The sequence below is a fragment of the Alexandromys fortis genome, unplaced genomic scaffold, assembly GCF_014885135.2.
Source record: "Alexandromys fortis isolate MF-2015 unplaced genomic scaffold, M_Fortis_MF-2015_v1.1 scaffold_56, whole genome shotgun sequence".
Taxonomy (NCBI): domain Eukaryota; kingdom Metazoa; phylum Chordata; class Mammalia; order Rodentia; family Cricetidae; genus Alexandromys; species Alexandromys fortis.
This window is the reverse complement of record NW_026067935.1, coordinates 8897938-8917487: the sequence shown is the minus strand read 5'-3', so window position 1 is coordinate 8917487 and position 19550 is coordinate 8897938. Positions and strand designations below refer to the sequence as shown.

The following is a 19550-nucleotide window of genomic DNA, read 5'->3' as shown; positions in this document are numbered from 1 at the left end:
AAAGTTGTGGAGATGGTTGGAAACTGTGTACTCGTGGGCCATTAAAGGGTTCCTGCAGAGCTGATACTCCTCACCGCGTCTGGATGGTGGTTCTGTTCTAGGCATCCTCTTTATGTTTCTAGGAAACTGAGTAAGTCTTTGAGGATACTGCTGGGGGAATAGAGTTGGGATGTAAAAGCCGGCTCCTGCCCTGGAATCCACATTCCTTACCACTACACTCTCCCTGGCTTCTACTACCACGCCACAGAGGCACGTTAGAGGAATGGAACACACAGCCAAGCTCGGAAGAGCAAGTGACTAGTAGTTCCCCGTCATGTTTGTAGCTCATGGGAGCCAATCTCAAGGTGGTCAGGCTGTGTTTGCGTGATGTCCTGTGGTACTTGTCAGAGTGGTCTAGGTTCCTCCTTGGTCTTTGCTTTCCAGTTGGCCAAAAGGACTAAGGGGGCAAACCCATATCCTTACACTGGAGACTCTGCTTCTCTTTCCAGGCTAAGCCTGACCTCCAAACAATTACAGGTTCCTAACAGTGGCTCTCCTCTTTCGCTGGAGACAGCTTGCTTTTGTGGACTAAGGACACAATCTCCTTTGATAGGCTCTCTTAAATTCTGTCCGGCTTCTGACAACAGCTTCTCCAGAGGGCATTCAATCATGATAAAGCCTCCCCGAGTCTGAAATAGTCAGTTTCTCCTCTGTTATCACACAGGGCCATGCACAGACACAGCCCTTGAAAAAGCTTCTTTAAGGAAAGAATTGTGACCGCTAGTTATAACCGCAGCACTTGGGAGGTGACAGCTGGAGGATTACTGTGTGCCCGAGGACAGCGGGTATTGGTAATTGCCACACAAGTCTGACAACCAGAATTCAGTCTCTGGAACCCACTTAAAGGTGGAAAGAGCCCACTAGTGGTGGCCCATGCCTTTAATCCCAGCACTTGGGAGGCAGAGACAGGTGGATCTCTGAGTTAGAGGCCAACATGGTCTACTGAGAAAGTTCCAGGACAGCCAAGGAAGGCTACACAAAGAAAACCCTGTCTCAAAAACCAAATAAATAAGTAAGTAAATAAATAAAGGAAAGCTTCTTTGAGACTCATAGTAGGTGATCACCCAACACACTCAGGATACCGTCCGTCTCTCTGAAGTCCCAGCAAGCTGCTCAGATACCTGCTACGGTGATGGACACACCGTCCCTTCCTGGGGAACCTCAGACAGACCTCTGGGAGTAGTCAAGGTGGGTCTCCCTGTCCTGAGAACCCGGGTTCCGAGATATCAGTGTCTGTGCTTGCCATCAGAAAACAGCTCTTTCTTCTACCTTCTAAAAACAGCCTTGACAACCAATCTCTTACGAAATGTGCCTGCTTCTCAGCAATCTCTTTCCCCTGCAGGCCTGCTGGCTAAAGTGTTTATCACTGAACACAGTCAAATACCGGGACAGCCAGGAGCCCCGGCTGGGCAGAAAGTAGGGAAAAGTGACAGAGGAATGTGTCCGCCTAAGGTTCTGCACTAAGCTGTGCTCTCCAGCGTTTGTCCCTTCATCAGCTCCCGAAGCCCAAACCTGAAGGTGACTGGGAACATTTAAGACACATAGGCTAGGACAGCTTATTAAAACCTCAGCCCTGAAGGCCAGAGAAGGTGGGCGCTTGGCTGACAATGAGGCTCTGGCTGAAGAAGCCATTTCCTGGCTCCTGACCAGCCAGGGCTATAACCGAGAGCCGAGCCAGGCTGAGCACAGGTCCATGGTTCACTTTCCATCAGCTTGCTAAAAGGGACCCTCTGGACAGACAGCAGAGCACTTCCTCCCCCCCCCGCCCCAACTGGCCCCAGCTATCGGGAACAGTCTTAGTTCCCATTGATGGCATGTGGCCCGCATGCCTGAATCAACACAGCTGCTTGACTCACTGAAGGGCTGCTCACTTGATTCTTAAACACACCTTCCGTGGAGGTGTCTCTGCAGTATTTGGTAAAGGGGTCTGACACTTCCTTGGGGGGAACAAAGCTCAGGAGATGACATCATGAAATCAGAATGTGGGCTGGCTAATATGTCTACTCCCCCCAACGCCTCCCCCCCCCCCCACCTTTCGGAACATGATTCTGATAGGTCGGGTTACAAAAGTTCCTCGCTAAGCCCGTTGTTTGTCATTGTGAGTGTATGGCACCCATAGAAACAGGGTTATGTTGAGATTGGGTTCCCATACTAACCCGAAACAGTCAGCTAACCCTCCGGTTTTCCAGAGTGCAATGTCTGGGTTTGGAGACAGGTTGGCTGAGCTGAAGGAATCTCTCTGGTTAGAAGCCAGACAGGCTGGGTTCAAGTCATCCTTCAGACACTCACCTGTTCTGTGGCCCTGGGCAAGCCACTGAACTTGTCACTTCGTTTTTTTTCATCTCTGAGCTGGGAATGCATTACATATCTTACAGGGTGGCTGGGGAAATTGAGACCCTACATATGGCTACATGCTACATACACAGAACCCAAGGAAACCCACTTCCACACACAAACTTCATGAGTGTTGTGTTACAGCTTGGAATACACGTGGCACGTCTCTCCTGATCAATGTGGAGTGGGTATCTTGGCTTTCCTCAACTTTCTGGGAAAGAAATATGGACACTCTGTTAACCTAAAGTCCCTGGTGGTGACCTTGGAGCCTGGGCCAGAGGTGTTGGCGAGAAAGTGAAGCAGGAGCAATAAGGGTGGGAGAGGACGTGCTTTGGCGTGCATCGTATTTCTTTCTTTTGCTGACCCAGATCACCAGGTGGGCTATTCAACCTCCAGCTAAGTTTTCCCGAACCTTCTGTTCCATCACCGGCAGATGCCTCCTGGTCACATAAGGGCCAAGAAAAGCAGTTTTGTTTTCTCTACCTCTCGAGTTAGGAAACTGTCCTTGAGACAAGTAGAAAATTCACCATGTGGGCAGATGCTCAGATAAATTCCTCCTCCCTTCCCCTCTTCCATCTCCTTCCTTTGTCAGCTTAAAAAACAAAAAACCTTATATTAGAAAAGCATCGGCCAGCACCTTGAATGCCTGGGAAACCTCTATTAGATCTGCTAGCAGAATGCATTTCATGCATCCCTTTGAAGTCTCAACCGTATGCTCTCTGCCTTGCTTCTGATCTGACGTTTGGGACTTCTTATGCTCGACTGTGTTCCTAACACCCGTTTCGGTGACTGCGGTTTACACGAGCGTGCCTTCTCTTGTTGCTCCGTAGCACTGTTCCATGGCAGTGCGCTGGTCCTGCAAGGACTCCTCCGGCTTGCCCCTGTCCCTGGCAGCTCGCAGACCCGTCTCAGCTGTAGGTCTTCACGCTCCACCCTGTCATTTCCCTGGGTGAACTGCTTGGCACTGCCTCTGCCATGCTTCTTATTTCTAGCTCACACCTGCTGTCCTGGGTGGGCTATGGTTTTAGAGTTTCGTTCGCACGCTCTTATTTTATCCTCTTTAAATCTCATTCTAAAGCTCCTCCTGCTTGGTCTTCAGGTTCCTGGTTACAAACGTTCCTCTTGGATTATGGGATAAACTCCCGATTCTTGCCAGGGCCTCTCATCTCAGTGTCAGAATCCATGGTGCAGAGGGACAGTCATCCTCATTCTGGCTACAGAGGAAGAGGCCACCTCACCTAAAACACTTTGTTCTGTTTTTGCATATTTTCAGAAGGTTGGACCCACATTAAAGGCTCCTAAAGATTGCACAAAAATGTTCCTCTTAGATTTTTTCTATGAATATCCAAACATTGAAAAATATTTCCCCTGCATCTTCTTGCTAACTCCCTGTACATCCTGGAGCTTACATCAGCTAATATTGCTTACTGTGAAAAGGGAGCTGAGGGAGCCCATTGTGCTTCTGAGTTCATGATGCCTTTGTTAGCTGTCCTGCCCTTCGCTTTTGAGGAGGCCCACGTCTATCCTCCTTGTTGGAGCCTCATGCTCTTACTTTTTACCCCCCAAACAGAGACTGCACATTTTTCTTACTTCCACTTGGCATGCATTTCCGAATCAAACTTTGACTCTAGCTTTGCCGACTATCTGGGTCCTTTTCTTTTGGGATAATGTCTTTTATGGTACCCTGGAACATTCTGTCATTGCAAACATACTGATTGCTCAAATGTTCATTTTCTGTTGCTAGGAGACTCATTTACATCAACAGCATCAATAACTTGAAGACCAAGTCAAGCAAGAAAAAGAAACCATTGGTTCCCATCTCAGCTGTACATTATAATTCCTCGGTATTGGCATGATGGCTTGGGGGACAGGATCTTACTTGTCTAGGGGTGTACTTGCACAGTGGTTTTCAAAATTAGAAAATTATACACACACACACATACACACACACGCGTACCACATACATATGTACACATACACACACACATACTGGATCCCACATTTTTTTCTTTGAGAAATCAGCACCAGGTTTGCTCTTCTGACAACAACTGTCTGAAGCTCCATACAGGTTTGTACCAGGTGCTTTTGTGTGTCAACTTGACACAAGCTAGAGTCATCAGAGGAAGGAGACTTATGAGGAAATGCCTCCATGAGATACAGCTGTAAGGCTTTTTCTCATTTGGTGATCAATAGAGGAGGCCCAACCCATGGTGGGCGGTTCTATCCCTGGGCTGGTGGTCCTGGGTTCTATAAGAAGGTGGTCTGAGTGAGCCATAGGAAGCAAGCCAATAAGCAGCACTCCTCCATGGCCTCTGCATCAGCTCCTGCCTCTAGGTTCCTGTTTGAGTTCTTTCCTGATTCCCTTCAGTGATGAACAGCAATGCTGAAGTGTAAGCCTAATAAACCCTTTTCTCCCCGACTTGCTCTTTGGTCACGATGTTTTCTCGCAGCAGTAGAAACTCTAACTAAGACAAGGTCACTCACTTTATATTGTCTCTTATGTTCTACCGTTTGCTGGAGTCCCCTCTGCTCCTTACAGTCATCCGTCCATCTCATCAATGTTAGCTCCCTGATCTCTGCAGGCACTTGGATGCGTGGCCCTTTCATATAGGCCTTTGCAGTTTCCTCCAAGAACTCTCAGAAGCTGCTTCAAAGTGCCTCCTCCACTTGTTCCCAGGCTGATCCTTCCAATCTGAGGGGCTGCCATAATTGGCCATGAGTCCTAATACATGTCTTACTTCAAGGGCTCACTGGCTGCTGCAGGGTAAAGGCTCAAGCTGGTGATATTTGCAAAAATTATATGCACTTAATTACCTTTTTAGAACTGGAAAAGAAGCTTTGTTTATATTCATCTTTCCCCCGAGCTTTCCATTTTGACAAATGAAGACTATTCAAGAATTTTTAACACCGTCCCATAGAGTTTTGATGGCAGAGGGGCAAACTGTCCGGTTAGGAGGTTATCTGCATCTCTTTTCACTCACTGGTTCAATGTTGACCATCCCAACCTCCTGTCCACGCGTAGCAGTTAGATTGGGGGTGGTGTAGGGTGGAGATCATGATTGTGCGTAAAATCATGACCCAGGCTATCAACTCGATTTTTTTTTCACCCTGACCCTCGATTACGAGCTTTGATCATTACTCTCCCCAAGCTCAGAGCCAAGGTGATCTGGAGAGGAAGGCAAGAACCTGACTACCTGGGACACCGTATTGACAGCTGCAATAAAAGCTTCGCTAACTCAACAGTTTGAGATTTTAATTTAGCCACGACCTTCTCACTACCTCATGCCCCACAGTAGCCCAGAGCTGGGGACTGCCAATGAACTCTCGGCACATTGAGTTCAAAGGCAATGTAAGGTACTTGGCTTGATTGGCACTTTAAAATGCTTTCCGAGAAAGCCCACTCTCAAGATTAAAGGAGTTCTCCATTGAACAGAATAGAAAATGTCTTGTTACTAGAGAGTGCGGAATTTCTCCTTAAGTGTGTGTTCAGTCAACACGAATATCAGTGACTGCGAAAGTCCCCGACAGTTGAAGGCTCTGAAGTGCATTCTTGGGGCTAGGAGAGCCTTTCTTTTACTGAAGAACATCAGAAGACCGGGAAATGGCTTTCTTGGTAAAAAGTGAAGTGATGGGACCCCTTCTCCCCAACACCAGAATTTAAACACTCCTCCTGGCTTCAAAGTAGAGACCTAATGGCACTCTACAGAGTGCTAACGGAGAGGACGCTTATGCCACACAGGGGGCTGAAACCTAACATCTTGTCCAGAGCTAAGGCTATAGCAGACGTGAGCCAGAGCACGCGGCATTTGCGATACAGACTCATTGGCTCTGAAGAACCAACAGACACGCAGCTGCAACGGCCTCCTTGCTACTTCCCACAGTAAACAATAGTAATCATTTCAAATGTATTTATCGATCTGGTCTAATTTTTCTATGCACCTTGTGAGATAGTTGTAATTTCTGTTTTATACACCCAAACACTAATAGTCAGGGAAGTAAGTCACTTCCCAGTGGCTCACAGGACAGAAGAGGCAAAGTGAGGGCCGAGGCTCAGCTCCTTGCATGTTGAATCCAAGAAAATTCAGAGATCCGTGTCTCTATGTCAACATCAGAACCATATGGCCTGGCAGCAGAGTCATAAAGCCATTTCCTCGAGATTTCTTGATAGATAACTTATTTCACTGATGAGTCAGTAATTCCGATGGAGAGGAAGGAGAGGCTGCTTCCAAAAATTTCTTTTGGTTAAGTAGTACGAGTGCTAAAATTTTTCTTTAAGAAATGTTTATTTAAATGTGGAATGAAACTAAAATCACTTAACTCGTTCTTAAGAACACTACCCTTTCATTTTGTATTTCAATTTCCTTTTAACAAAATAAGTGCAACTGTGGATAGTTTAAAGATATAAGATAGGATAAATGCACTAATCTAATAAGCTCTAAGTATAAAGATGGACTTGGTTATATGGAAAAAATCGTTTGCAACGAATGACAATTCTCCAAAGTTCTAGCTAGTCAAGTACAGCAGATAGATGGCTAAGGAATCCCAACATTCTTTTCTTCTCCAGGGACACACACACACAGTGTAAAAGCCATCTAAGTTGACTTCCGCAAGTAAAAATCTAAAATTGTGCTTGCGAAGAAGAATGCTGTGTGGCTCTCATCCCCAAAATGATCTTCTACTTCAGGACTGGAGAGAAAGTCCTGTCGTTGGTTTCCATGTTTCCCCAGCCCTGGTAACTGACAACTCCCGCAGATTTAGCAGAGTTGGATGTTCTCACCCCCCTCCCTTTGTGTCTGATGTCAGTCTCACGCTACTTCGACACTTGAGCCAGGCTCAGGGCTTTTTGGTCACAGTGTTTCTAGGAGCCTTGGATCTTAAAATATGTCTTCATTTATTCTTTGAGTTTCATGTATATAGACATGTATTTTGATCATATCTCCTTTAGTCGCCTCCTCCAACTCCTTCCAGATATCCGTACCGTATCCCCCTCCAAAGTCCATCTCCTTTCCATCTTCTAGAACTCACTGAGCCCGGTTAGTGCCGTCTGTATGTGCAGAGCCACAGGAGGCTTGCAAATCTTGTGACTGAGCCCACTTTCTGAGTCCACCTTCACCCCCCTTGAAGATAAAGGGCAAATGCCCATGCAGACACCAAGCTCTTGGGAGCTGCCTCACAGGTGATTTTCTCTTCTCGTGTTGTCTCTTGCCTTTACTTTTATATCTGTGATGTTCTCACCCTTGCTCTCTGCCTGGGCTGTTTCCCTCTTCCTACCTCGCCTGATGCCGGCTCTCCCTGCTGAAGTCTCATTTCTGCCCCAAACGCTACCTCCTGACCTTTTTGAAGCCTAGCCCCATTTTGAAGCTAGTTGCTTTTCTCACCCCAATGTTCCTGACCCCTTCTTAAAACAAAGTGCATCACGCTTCTTGTGATTTTCTTTCTTGAGTGCGAGGGTTCTGGAGAAGGCTGGCGCTGTGGTTCACACTGAATAAAGGATATACTGAAGTCTTAACTCCTTGTGGTGAATGAGACCTTATTGAAGCCCTAACTCACCATGTGATGAATGAGACCTTATTTGGAAACAGGATCTTGGAGACGTGAAGATGAGACTGAGATTAAGGTGGGTCCAATTCAATGACTGGTGACATTAGAAGGGGTGGGATATTTGGACAGAGAGCTAGAGGCACACAGGAAGTGTGCCATGTGATAATCAAGGAAGAAGACCGGAAGGATGCTTCTACATGCCAGGGACTGCCAAGGAGTTCTGGCAACTAGCAATAGGAGAGAGTCAAGGAATGCATATTCTTTAGGGGAAAAACTAACTTCTCAGGCGATACCTCGATCTCAGATTTCAGAGAATAAATCCCTGGTACCTCAAGTCACCGACAGGTGGCAATTTTGACAAGAGTCCAAGGACACAAGCTGTAGTTGGTCAGATCTCTCTGTGTGCATGCAGACTGAAGGGGGTCCAGGAAGAAGAGGATGTCGTAGTTCATCTGCCCCACCCTAGAATGATACTTGCTATCACAGAAGACCAATGGGAAGCTCACACATTTTGGCTGAGTGGGGAACACGCTACCTTTCCAGTTGAATTCAGTAGGCTCCAAAGAAGGTGAGCCATTCTGAGCTGGAAATGATTACATGAGTGGGTGCAGTGAGCACCTTAGTCTCCAAACTATAAACTGTATATCTTAAAGAGGGCAGTGAACGTGGGAGAGAGGGTGTCAGAAGCTTTCTAGATGGATTCTAAGAGATCCATCCAAGTCAAAAATATGGGGGCCAGAACAGGGGTTGGTCAGGGAGGGTGTGCTTGGGACCCGATGGTAGGTGATGGTTGGGCCACATGAGGAGATACCATAGTAGCTGAGGAGAAGAGGATGAGGGCAGGTGTGTCAGGAAGGGAAGAGACACAGAGGGCGCCAACAAGAAGATAGCACCAGTGCTTGGGGAGGAGGAATCTTATGTACAAAGCAAGAGAGCTTAGGGGCCTCTGAAATGGAATGTGGGTTCTGGCAGGAGACTCTTGGTGCCATGACACCAGGATAACGGCCCCTGGACTGGGGAGACAAATGGACAGCTCTAGGGGGGCTGAGTGGTAGAGCAGCAGGATGGGTTGAAGCGACAACTTAGAGCCGCTGGAAGTTAAGCAGGACAAGATGTGATGAAAGGTCTTGGCCAGGACACCCCAGGCAGATCTGGTGTGTTGGGAGGACACTCCCATCTGGTGTGGCTTGAAGGTGCCGTGAACGCACCCCTGGACTGAGGGGGTGCCGTGGATGCACCCCTGGACTGAGGGGGTGCCGTGAACGCACCCCTGGACTGAGGGGGTGCCGTGAACGCACCCCTGGACTGAGGGGGTGCCATAAACACACCCCTGGACTGAGGAGGTGTCATGGACATACCCTTGGACTGAGGTGGTGCTGTGGATGCACCCCTGGACTGAGGTGGTGCTGTGGATGCACCCCTGGACTGAGGTGGTGCCGTGGACGCACCCCTGGACTGAGATGGTACCGTGAGTGCACCCCTGGACTGAGGTGGTGCCGTGGACGCACCCCTGGACTGAGATGGTGCCGTGGACGCACCCCTGGACTGAGATGGTGCCGTGAATGCACCCCTGGACTGAGGTGGTGCCGTGAACGCGCCCTTGGACTGAGAAGGGAATGATGTGTTTCTCAACACAGATGGATCAAGAATTATGTTTTGCGAATGCTTGCAAGAGATTCTGCAACTTTTCTCAGTATCTCATGTCAGGCTTTGGTATGGCTCTAGACCAAAAGTTTTGCCTTCTCACCTCAAATAACAAGGCCTCCTTCTGTTCTCCCCCATTGTCTCTTGAGCTGAGCTAAGAGGTTCCTGTTGTGAGTCCTTTCCTTGAAGCCCATTCCCAATGCACCCGTTTGCTCTCTCTAGGGAAATGAGTGTGGTTTGCTCATGGTTTTCACACAGTCCATTAGTTGGCTCTGTGGTTTCTCTGGGCTCTTTTTTGGCTGTTTCTTTTCTTGTCTGGCCACACTATCAGACTGGGCACATGGAGTCATAGAGGAGTGGTTAGACGTATGAGGCTGTGAAGTCAGACAGGCCTGGTTTTGATGCATAACACCCTCACTCTACTCCCCTTGACTCATAGGTATCGGACATCTTCCCTATCCCCCTTGACTAGTGGGTCTTGGTAACCTTCCCCTATAATATGATCACTAGTAAGGTACTTCTTCTGACCTTCAGATTTCTCTGTAAAATGAGCTGACATCTCTCTTACACTTGGATGACCATGTCTGTTAAGGCGATGTGTTCCAGCGTCCTACCAGGTGATGGCTACCAAAGGGCCCAGCAGACCACCTTCTGAGTACTCACTGCGTGCTCTCATGGCCACTCATGCTCAAACACTTGACCACTATGCAGTTTGGAGAGCCACCCAATGAATAAACAGAAACAGGTCCTACTGAGACAGAGCAAAACCACATAGAGGGCCCGGAACTGAGGGAATGAAGGCCTTTTCAGCTTCTATTTATTCTCCACAGAAGAAGAGCTGCCAAAGAATGACTTCAATTGCAATGGGACCTGACTATTTCTAAAGCTCTCATATCGACTCAACAAAACAATTGTGATTTTTTTAATTGAAAAATATTAATCAAATCCCCACTATGGATAAACTTACTCTGATCAGATGCTTTTCATAATTCTCCTTTCACAGCCTATAAAAGCTTCTGAGATAACGTTTATTGCTACTGTAACAATGTCATAATGTTTAAGATCAGTATATGCGGTGTGGTTCAAGGAAATTAAACACCAGAGGGAAGTGCTGAGAGGAGGTAGATATTGGGAGCATCGGATTTCCTGGGATGGGGGTGGCATGATTTATTTTCTACAGTGGCCTTGCATGGCTTGTCCAAAGAAAACTATTTAGAAAGTAGTTCATTCAACTTTATAAAGACAGGTGCCATGGGACTTCCATGAGCCGCCGAAATGCACCAGCATGCTGCAAGTGTGTTTGCGCAATGCTTCTTTTCTTTCCCTTTAGCTTGTGTTTGCTTCCCCAGCGATTCGCACTCATAACCCGACGTACTATATAAGCCACTGAAGTGTATGCTGAAAATCGGCTGGTATTTTGTTGAAGACGGTTTTAAGTCTAGATAGAGCACGTGCCGGATGTTTCTAGCCTGATGACTCACCGTATGGCCACCAGCTAGCTAGATACCCCTCCAGCTCAGAGAATCATGGCTCTGAGTCAGCTAATATGACCTTCACCTGCTGCAGGGTCTACCTTGGTGGTGTGAGTCGTTCGAAAAGGAGCCCCGACTGTTGCTGTGCCATGGTGAGCACTCAACGCATTTCCCTATTGAGCTCCCCAGTACGCGCCCCTAAGGTCGCAGACTTGCATGGGGCAGAACCATGCGGAAAGCGGCAGTGCTCTAACCCCAGAACTGTGGCTATGTTAGGGTGCATGGCAAAGAGGACCAAGACTTCTGACTGGGTACAAGTTGCCAGTCTGTTGATCTTGCAAGGGGGGAGATTGGGAGCTTTGAGTGGCTCCCTGCATCTCAGGGTCCTTGTCATGGAGAAGGACAAGAAAGGCCACCAGAGGGATGTAGTTAGAAAAAGACCCACTGAACCACGGCCACCAGAGGGATGTAGTTAGAAAAAGACCCACTGGACCACGGCCACCGGAGGGATGTAGTTAGAAATAGACCCACTGGACCACGGCCACCGGAGGGATGTAGTTAGAAATAGACCCACTGGACCACGGCTGGCTTGAAAGATGGAGGAAGCCTAAGAGCTTCATTTCCTTTACAAATTACCCACAGGAGTAAGAATAAAAGTAGAAAACACCACAATCAATTTCATGTGGGCCTTTCCCAGATTCCAAATATTTGAAAACAATATTTTACATATGGGGGGGGGCGGGAGCAGACAGTTTGGCCCACTGAGTACCTCTCTCGAGATACTGAAAGCCCAATTAAGGGCACGGGACTCTAACTGCCAGGAACTTGAACTCATGTTTGTGGCTGTTAAAGCCAAACATCTAGACTGCAATTTGGGGTCCTCATGGGGTTCTTGAATGAACAACTTGGAATGGTTTCATTTTCAGGTAAGGGAGTTTAATATGTAAGCAGTATACATGTTGGGCATGCCACAGCAATCATGAGGTGGCCCCTGCACTTTCAAACTTGCATGCATGAAACATGCTAGTCTGCGCTGTGCTCCCAGACACCATCTCAGTGTTCAGCTCAGGTTGGGGAGGAGGGGAGGTGGAGGAGGGAGTGAGGAGAGCATGCATCACATCGACCACGAGAGCAGGCACACTTCCAGCATCCGACTGCCTGGGCCACCTGCCTCTCCACCAGCTGTGTTCTCCGTGACCTCGGCTGGGGCTGGGGAGCACTACGTATTCCAGGAGCACCTGGCATCTGTCCTGCACCCTCCCCTCACTCTCTCCCACCACCCTGTCAGCTGGGAGTCTTGACCCCCTCACCATCTTAACCCAGCCTTCAGCTTTTAGCCTTAGAACCTTGGCTATTCAGACCCCAAACTCCACTCCGTGGTGCCAGTGGAGGGAATTTCCTTCACGGGTGTCCACAGGAGAACTCAAATCCCGCTCCATCCAACCCTGCTTAATTAAGACTACCTTCCCAGTGGTCAGATTTTACACAACTTTCCGTATTCCCCAACTACCCAGTTTCAGGATACTGTCTATATAACAAAGATGGAGCAAAAAACATGTCTCGCTTGGTACTCCATCGAATATACATCCATTGTCAGCATTTATAGGTGATTTACAACAGTGCTTAGCCCACATGCTTGTCGATCAGTCATATTCAACAGCAAATATTGTTGAACTCGAACTATGCACCACAGATGTACTTCTCCACTGCTTCTAGCAACCTTGCAAGACTTTCAAGGGAGGAAGCAACGGATTAAAGAGATTAACTTACTCACCCAAGGTCACACAGCCAATAAGCATCAGAGCCAAATTTTGATGCCAGCTTGGGCTAAGCCCTGTTGCCTCTTTCTATAAATATCTACTAGGCACTTAGTTCTTTGCAATGTATGTTCTAACCTTTGAAAGATTCCAACTACATTAAGGTTTCTGGGGAACCCCTCATCAGCATCTTGGTCCTGGCTCCAGGGAAGCTGACACTCTAGAGTCTGCTAACTGCTAGAGGGCTTTGAAGAAAGGTGATCAGGTACTGGCCGTGCTGGCATGAGCCATTTGAAGAGCCTGACAGGAAATAACTCGTGGCTTCAGTCTCAGTTGCTGAGGGACATGCTCAAGTGGAAGACACTCAACAGGTTTATATGACACATTCCTCCAACACTCCGCGTTCCCAAGCAATAAAATACTCCCCAGTGAGGCTCTTTCTGGATGCTCACCAATGGTGGCGTCGGGTGCCTTTATGAATTAGATTTCAGATACACAAAATTTCACAGACACAGTCTGGAAACTGTGAGGACAGTGGTTGATACGCAGAAGACCTAGGCAGGGTCCTTTTCTCCTCTGTGAACACTGACCATGACCCCTCTAAAAACTTGAGACTCTGTCTCCTCCCAAGTTCAAACCTTCTTTGCTCTCTCTTTTACCTCTTTTGCAAACTGTCTACTCCGTGATCTGGACAAATGCGCCTGTTAATGAAATTCACCTCTTGCCATGGCCACCTCATAGGTATGATATCTGTGCAGTCATTCCAGGCCCGGCACGTAGGAGGGCTTTTGGCTTAGTTTACTGCTTGCTCACAAACTTAAGAGATATTTCAACAAGGGACTGTGTTTTAATTTGCCCAGGGTCATACCAATCCCATAGCCAGTCTTGCTCCTTGCTGTGGACAGTGGACTAAGGAGACTTAGGTTATACAAGATAAAAAGGGGTGATACTCCTTTCCTAAGTCTACAAGAATGGGAGCGAGAGCGCTCCTCATGTTGTATGTTATAAAGAACACGCACCTAGGCGAAGGCCTTGGGAGCACTGGAACACTCATCTATACGAATGAGCCCTAGGAGAGACAGCGGGGCTTGCACACCGGAGTTTAGAGGTAGCTTAGAAATCAAATCAAGCTCATTGATTAAAAGATAGTCTACCGCTTTCTTCCAGGCTGTTTCCTCATCCCACATAGTCACGATTCAAGAACGCCAAGACTAATGTTGTAAGGTCGTCTTGATTGTTAAATAGTTTAATTATTATAAAATATTTAGTTAACTGCTTGGCATCTAATAGGAGCTCAAAGTGAATTACAGTTCTTAGTTTGGTTATCTTAGTTTTGGGTTTCATACTCAAACCACAGCTTGCTTATGGCTGGGCTTTGAAGAGTGACGTGAAACTGTTCTAATAAGCTGACTGCTGCCTGTATTTCCAATGGCTTACTACATGTAAATTCCTTCTGTATAAAAATAATTTCATAAAAGAATTTGAGGATTATTTCCCATTTTTTGCTAGACTATCAATTTCTTTCCTTTTATTTTACAGAACCCTGGCTCTTCTGGAACTCATATACCAGGCAGGCTTCAAACTCACAGAGACCCGCCTGCCTTTGCCTCCCCAGTGTGGGATTAAAGGCGTGCACTGCCATCCCTGGCTAGAGTATGCATTTCTTAAAGGCAGCGACCATGTCTCACTCACACCTGAGTGATTTCTAACAGATTAGAATTTCAGTAGAGTTAAAACTTTGCATCCTTTATACCGACAGAGATGGCAATTTTCATAACATTGCTAAGTCAGGAACAAAGAGTTAACGTGTCAATAACTAGGTGGTAAAAGGGGCCTAACTTAGCTGAGGTACCACCTCATACCACCACCTCCTTTTCTCCCATTAAGGAAGTTATCCCCCTGGAGAGAACACTTGACTTTTTAAAACTACTGCTTCCCCTGGCAACAGCCAGCATAACAAGATCACCGGGGGAAGAATTAAGAAACCCCAATAATTGAGTCATAATTTGATGCCTCTTAGGATTCACAGGCCTTGGAATGCCACACACACACAGACACAGACACACACAGACACACACACAGACACACACAGACACAAAGACACAGACACACACACACACTATTTTTGGTACAACTTCATGTTCTCAGAACCGCTGTGGCCTTTGGAGCCCTGGGTTGAGAATTAACTAGAACAGCCCCCAAGCAGACCAGCAATGTGCAAGTTCAGGTTTCCTCGGTAAGTCCAGCCCTGACTAGCCCGCTCATGTTGAAAACAAAACAAAACAAACAGACCAATTACAATTCCCTATATTTAGCCTCAAGGTTATCCCAGAGGGGCCAGTCTTAGGCTTTAATGCTAAAGGCTTACAGCCAAGCAGCAACCACTCTCTGAAGAACTCAAGTTCAGCCCAGTAAAAAGAAGCTTTGTTTGATAATATCGTTTACATTCGCAAATCCTGGGTATCAGGCTTTTTTTCTATCCCTTGTGGCCCTTCCTAAGTTTAGCTGCTGGTGTAATGGGAGTAACCATGGCAACAACCACCTGCCTATTTAAAACCATTCCCAATGCTAAATAAGGAAGCCTGGAGAAGGAGAAAATGGCTGCTTGCCTGCCTCTGGGTGGACAAATTGAATACTCCTGGGTGTTTAGAATACAGGCAAGCAAGGAAGAAGGAAGCAGCATGGACCCAAAGTTCCCCAGAGGAAATGGCTAGCAACTTTGTAAAACAGGGGCTCCCTCTGAACAACTTCATTCCTCCAGCAAGTACACAGGCTTAAATTCAAATCCATAAGCCTGTCATCTCTGCCAGGTAAAACATGAGGCCAAGTTGTGGAAAACATTCTGGATTTCTTTAACCTGGGCGGGGCATCTTTGTCCCTGGGAAATCCTCTATGCCCAGCTCTCTGCTCTTGCCTTTGGGTTCTCTTAGGCCACCTCTCCGTGCACACAGGTATGCGTGCTTGCTTTCCAGCCAGTTTCCAGCAGGGGGCGGTGAGCGATGGGCCGTCTGCTCCAGACCCCTAGATACATGGTGTGTGGGCAGCAGTATATCTTCAAAGGACGTTGTTAGTGAGTGAGTCAGTGAAAGAATGGATGAGTGGATGAGCAGAAGCCATGGCTTCCACAGGCGTACGGCATTTTCCAGACACATCCATGGAGTACTTGTATGCGTGTAAAGTCTGTGTGTAAAGAAGACCTTGAAAGTCTGTAGGACAGGCAGGAGTGATTTTCAAAAGCTGTCTCGAGGCTGCCATTCTGCTGGGATGAGCATCTACCTTTCTGGGAGAAGAGAGGGGATGGGTTTGATTCTTTTTGGAAAGGAAGAACAAGAGGATGAGGATGAGACCGATACAATGTATGTGGGAAAGAAGAGGCGGTCTCCTGCCGAGGTCCAAATCAGAGTCCTCTTCTGAAGGGGCCACAGCACACCTCCCTACAGCCCAAGAGGGGCCATCCGTTCACGAATGACTGCCACATCTACACAGAAAGACGACACTCGGCCCAGGTCAGGTCTGAAACGAATCAGTAACCATGACAATATGCCAGCCCGGGTCCTTAGACACAGGGAAATGCGGAGAGGTGGACCGACAACATCTTAGAACGTCAAGAAACAAATGAGCTGAGACAGAAGTTTGGTCCTGTGTGACCAGATCCCCGAGTTGGAACACAATGAAAAGCCCCCAAAGTAGTTATCCTCAAAAAAGTCACCCACCACCTACATCCTGTCCGACCCAGAAGTGGAGCTCGGGGCCACCTCTGAAAAAGACTTGAAGGATAAGAGAAGCTTAAAAATGGGCATGTAAACTGACCTAGCGTGAGGAATCTGGACTCTCGGAAATTCGCAGCCTCGCTGAGGGAGATAAAGGATCCCTCTGGCACCAGCCCCTTACACCTGAGCCTACTCCACAGGCAGGTTCAGAGCGCCATCTCTGCCTAGGGCCAGGTCTGGTCAGTTTCAGCCACAATAGCAACGACTACAAGCTTTGGGCATAACAGAACTTGGGTTTTGTGCCTGGCATCTTTTCTTCTCCTCAATAGATTTGTATTTGGGTTAAAAAAAATCTTAAAGTTTGCCCACTTTTCCAGTGTAAATAGGACTCTTAAATGTACATAGTTTAATAAAATACATATAGAAGTTTAAGAATAGTGATTGTGTCCTTGAACAGGGGTGACGAAGGCTGAGGGAAGGGGTGGCATTGCCAGTTTGTGACCGGGGCTGGGAGCACATGTCTGTACTGAGCTGTGGACCTTGGGTTTAAGTGAGACAGAATGCAACCTTGAAGAAGTTCCGCTGCTGTCTGGTTCCCAGTTTGACATTACTTCGTTGTGTCCAGACTCTCCCTGGTGAAGCTCCCAGGCTGTAGAGCCAGGAGCTAGGCTGTAAGTGGATGTCCTCAAGTAACACTCTTAGTTTCTGCTTTGAGTAGAATTCTGTGGGCTAAATACATGGCCATCCCTTTATGTTCAAAGATCAAGTCCAAATTATTAGCCCCCCTGTTCCCCATATGCCTGAGGCTAGGCCTGGAATCCAATCATGATCTTGAAATAGTACAATAGAGGATGGAGTTGGATGGGCTTTGCCAGGAAGAGAGAGAAAAGAGAAGTGGTCAACTCCGCGGTGATTATATGCCAGTCACATCTTGGTTCTGGTAAATTCGCTTTGCAAGACAGGTTTGGGTTCGCTTGCAACTCATCTGGTTTTCCCTTTTCTTTCATGTTTGAACCTAATCTCCAGGCACGCCAGCGCCCATGCGAGGCCACCGGGTGCCCTTCGGGGTTACTGCCTCGTTGCTGCCCTCTGCTGTCCGGGAGGGAGGCTGTCACCTCCCCGGATCTGAGACCCTAGGAGAACCCTTTTCTCCCCAAGCTCGGGCTGCTGCGGGAAGCTGGGCTTTGGGGGAAAACCTCTGAGTCCCTGGTGGGGTTCCAGGTGGCCAAGGGCATGCTCCTTGCCACCCATGCCGTCCCCAGACGCCCCCCCCCCTGCTCCGTTCCTAGGGGAGGGGATTGGCAGCCAGGCCGCGGCAGGTTTCTGACTTTTTTTTTCTTCTTCTTCTTAGGAATGGAAACCCTTCTTCCGGCAACGTGGCAGCAAAGCTAAGTCCCCGGGCGACCCAGGCCAAGGACATTTCCGTGGTAGCAGGTGGGAGGCCGCGCTGGCTGGCAGTGCCGGGCGGGCGGGGTGCCACTGCAGCAGCTAGCAAGCTCGCTTACCTGCTGTTGAATTTTTCAGGGTGTTTCTCTCTCATCATGTGGAATCTATGGGCAATGGAAGCATCCTGGAAACAAAAGAAAAAAAGGCAGAATCCTAGTTAGTGGTTGTAGCCACGAGGTATGATGGGAAGGGACACATATAGGCTCCTGGAATGGCCAAATTCTGGAGACTTCCAGGTCTTAGGGGCTCAGCACCACGGTTCAAGGGGAAGCTAGTGCCACCCCTCAGTTCTTTCAGAGCCTAGCTTCGTTGCCTCAGGGCCCAGTCAATTATCTCTGTACCTCAGGCCCTGCAAGCAGCCACAGTTCAGCCTGAGACCCTAGCTCTTTGGAGACCGAGGCAAGAGCAGACTCTGGAGTGAAGGGACAGCCACCCCTTCTAGGACAGTGAGGGGCTCTGCTCAGGGGAAGCCAGGAGCCCATGGCACAGAATCGGGAATGTTTCTACTCATGAGAAGAAGTTAACAAAAATAGTACGTTTCTCATGTTCCATTCAACCAGCTTCCAGCAATGATAACATCTTACATAACACAGCACCTGTCAAAATCTCAAGCTGATGTTGCTGGAGGCCATTATGTATTAACCCTTTGCTGTCTATGTCTCAAGTTTAGCTGATAATAAAAGTGTATTATATTAAACTTCTAGCTTCTTCTTGTTAGTCATTCTGGTTCCGAAGCCATAGATTCAATCCCTTCCTTACACTTCCCTGTCCTCCCTTTCCCTTTGGCTACAGGCCTGGTTTCCTGTACCTCAGAACCCACCATGAGGCTCCGTCCACACTGTTTCTGGGTGTCTCGTGTTCAGTTTGGAACCTCTAGCCCTGAGGTTCTGCTCCCGGCACAGCCATCTGTTAGTGCTTATGCTTGTGACTGGGGTTTAGATGCTGGGGGCTCCATGGTCTATAGTCCAGAGCAGGACCCAAAACTGAACTCAATTCTTCAAACCTAGCCTTCCACACTTCTTACCAAGGCCATTTCCAGCAGAAGAGTATGATCAACCCTCCCCTTATCACCCAGTCCCCACCTAAGACTGTGGGGGCAGATACTGAATACTGGAAATAAATTGGCTGGGTTGGAGAGGGTACAGTCCAGCAACAGTGAGCTGATTTAGATTTGCTTAGCAGCAACGGCGAGACACAGAAATCTCTGGGCATGGTGGTACACCCCTGTAGGCTGAGCATGTGGGAGACCAAGGTAGAAGATCAAGGCTAGCCTGGACTACAAGGTTGGGACTGTATCGCAAAAAACCAAAGCAGCCCACCAAACATCCGACCAACCAAAACCCAATAAGTAACCAAAAATACATCTACTAGACTATGTGTCTAGAAGAGTCTTAAAATTCCATGGAGCAGATTTTTAGCTAATGTTTATTCATTTATTCTCTCTCTCTTTCTTTCCTCCCTCCCTCCTTTCCTCTCTCTCCCCCTCTCTCCTTTTCTTCGTTCGTTCGTTCCTTCCTTCCTCATCACCACCACTCCCTTTGTCTTTCTGAGTCGGGCTCTTACCATGTGGTTCTGGTTGGCCTGGAACTCACTATATAGACCCTGTT

At 47.8% G+C, this 19550-nt stretch overlaps 1 protein-coding gene across 1 annotated transcript in view; it reads right to left on the bottom strand.

Moving 5' to 3' along the window:
• LOC126504264 (diacylglycerol kinase gamma) overlaps positions 1-19550 on the bottom strand; it is a 113651-nt gene that overhangs the window by 62511 nt on the left and 31590 nt on the right. The window contains exon 13 of the mRNA XM_050146496.1: positions 18003-18067. Coding sequence (XP_050002453.1) covers positions 18003-18067 — 65 coding nt within the window. The remainder of the gene's footprint in view (positions 1-18002; positions 18068-19550) is intronic.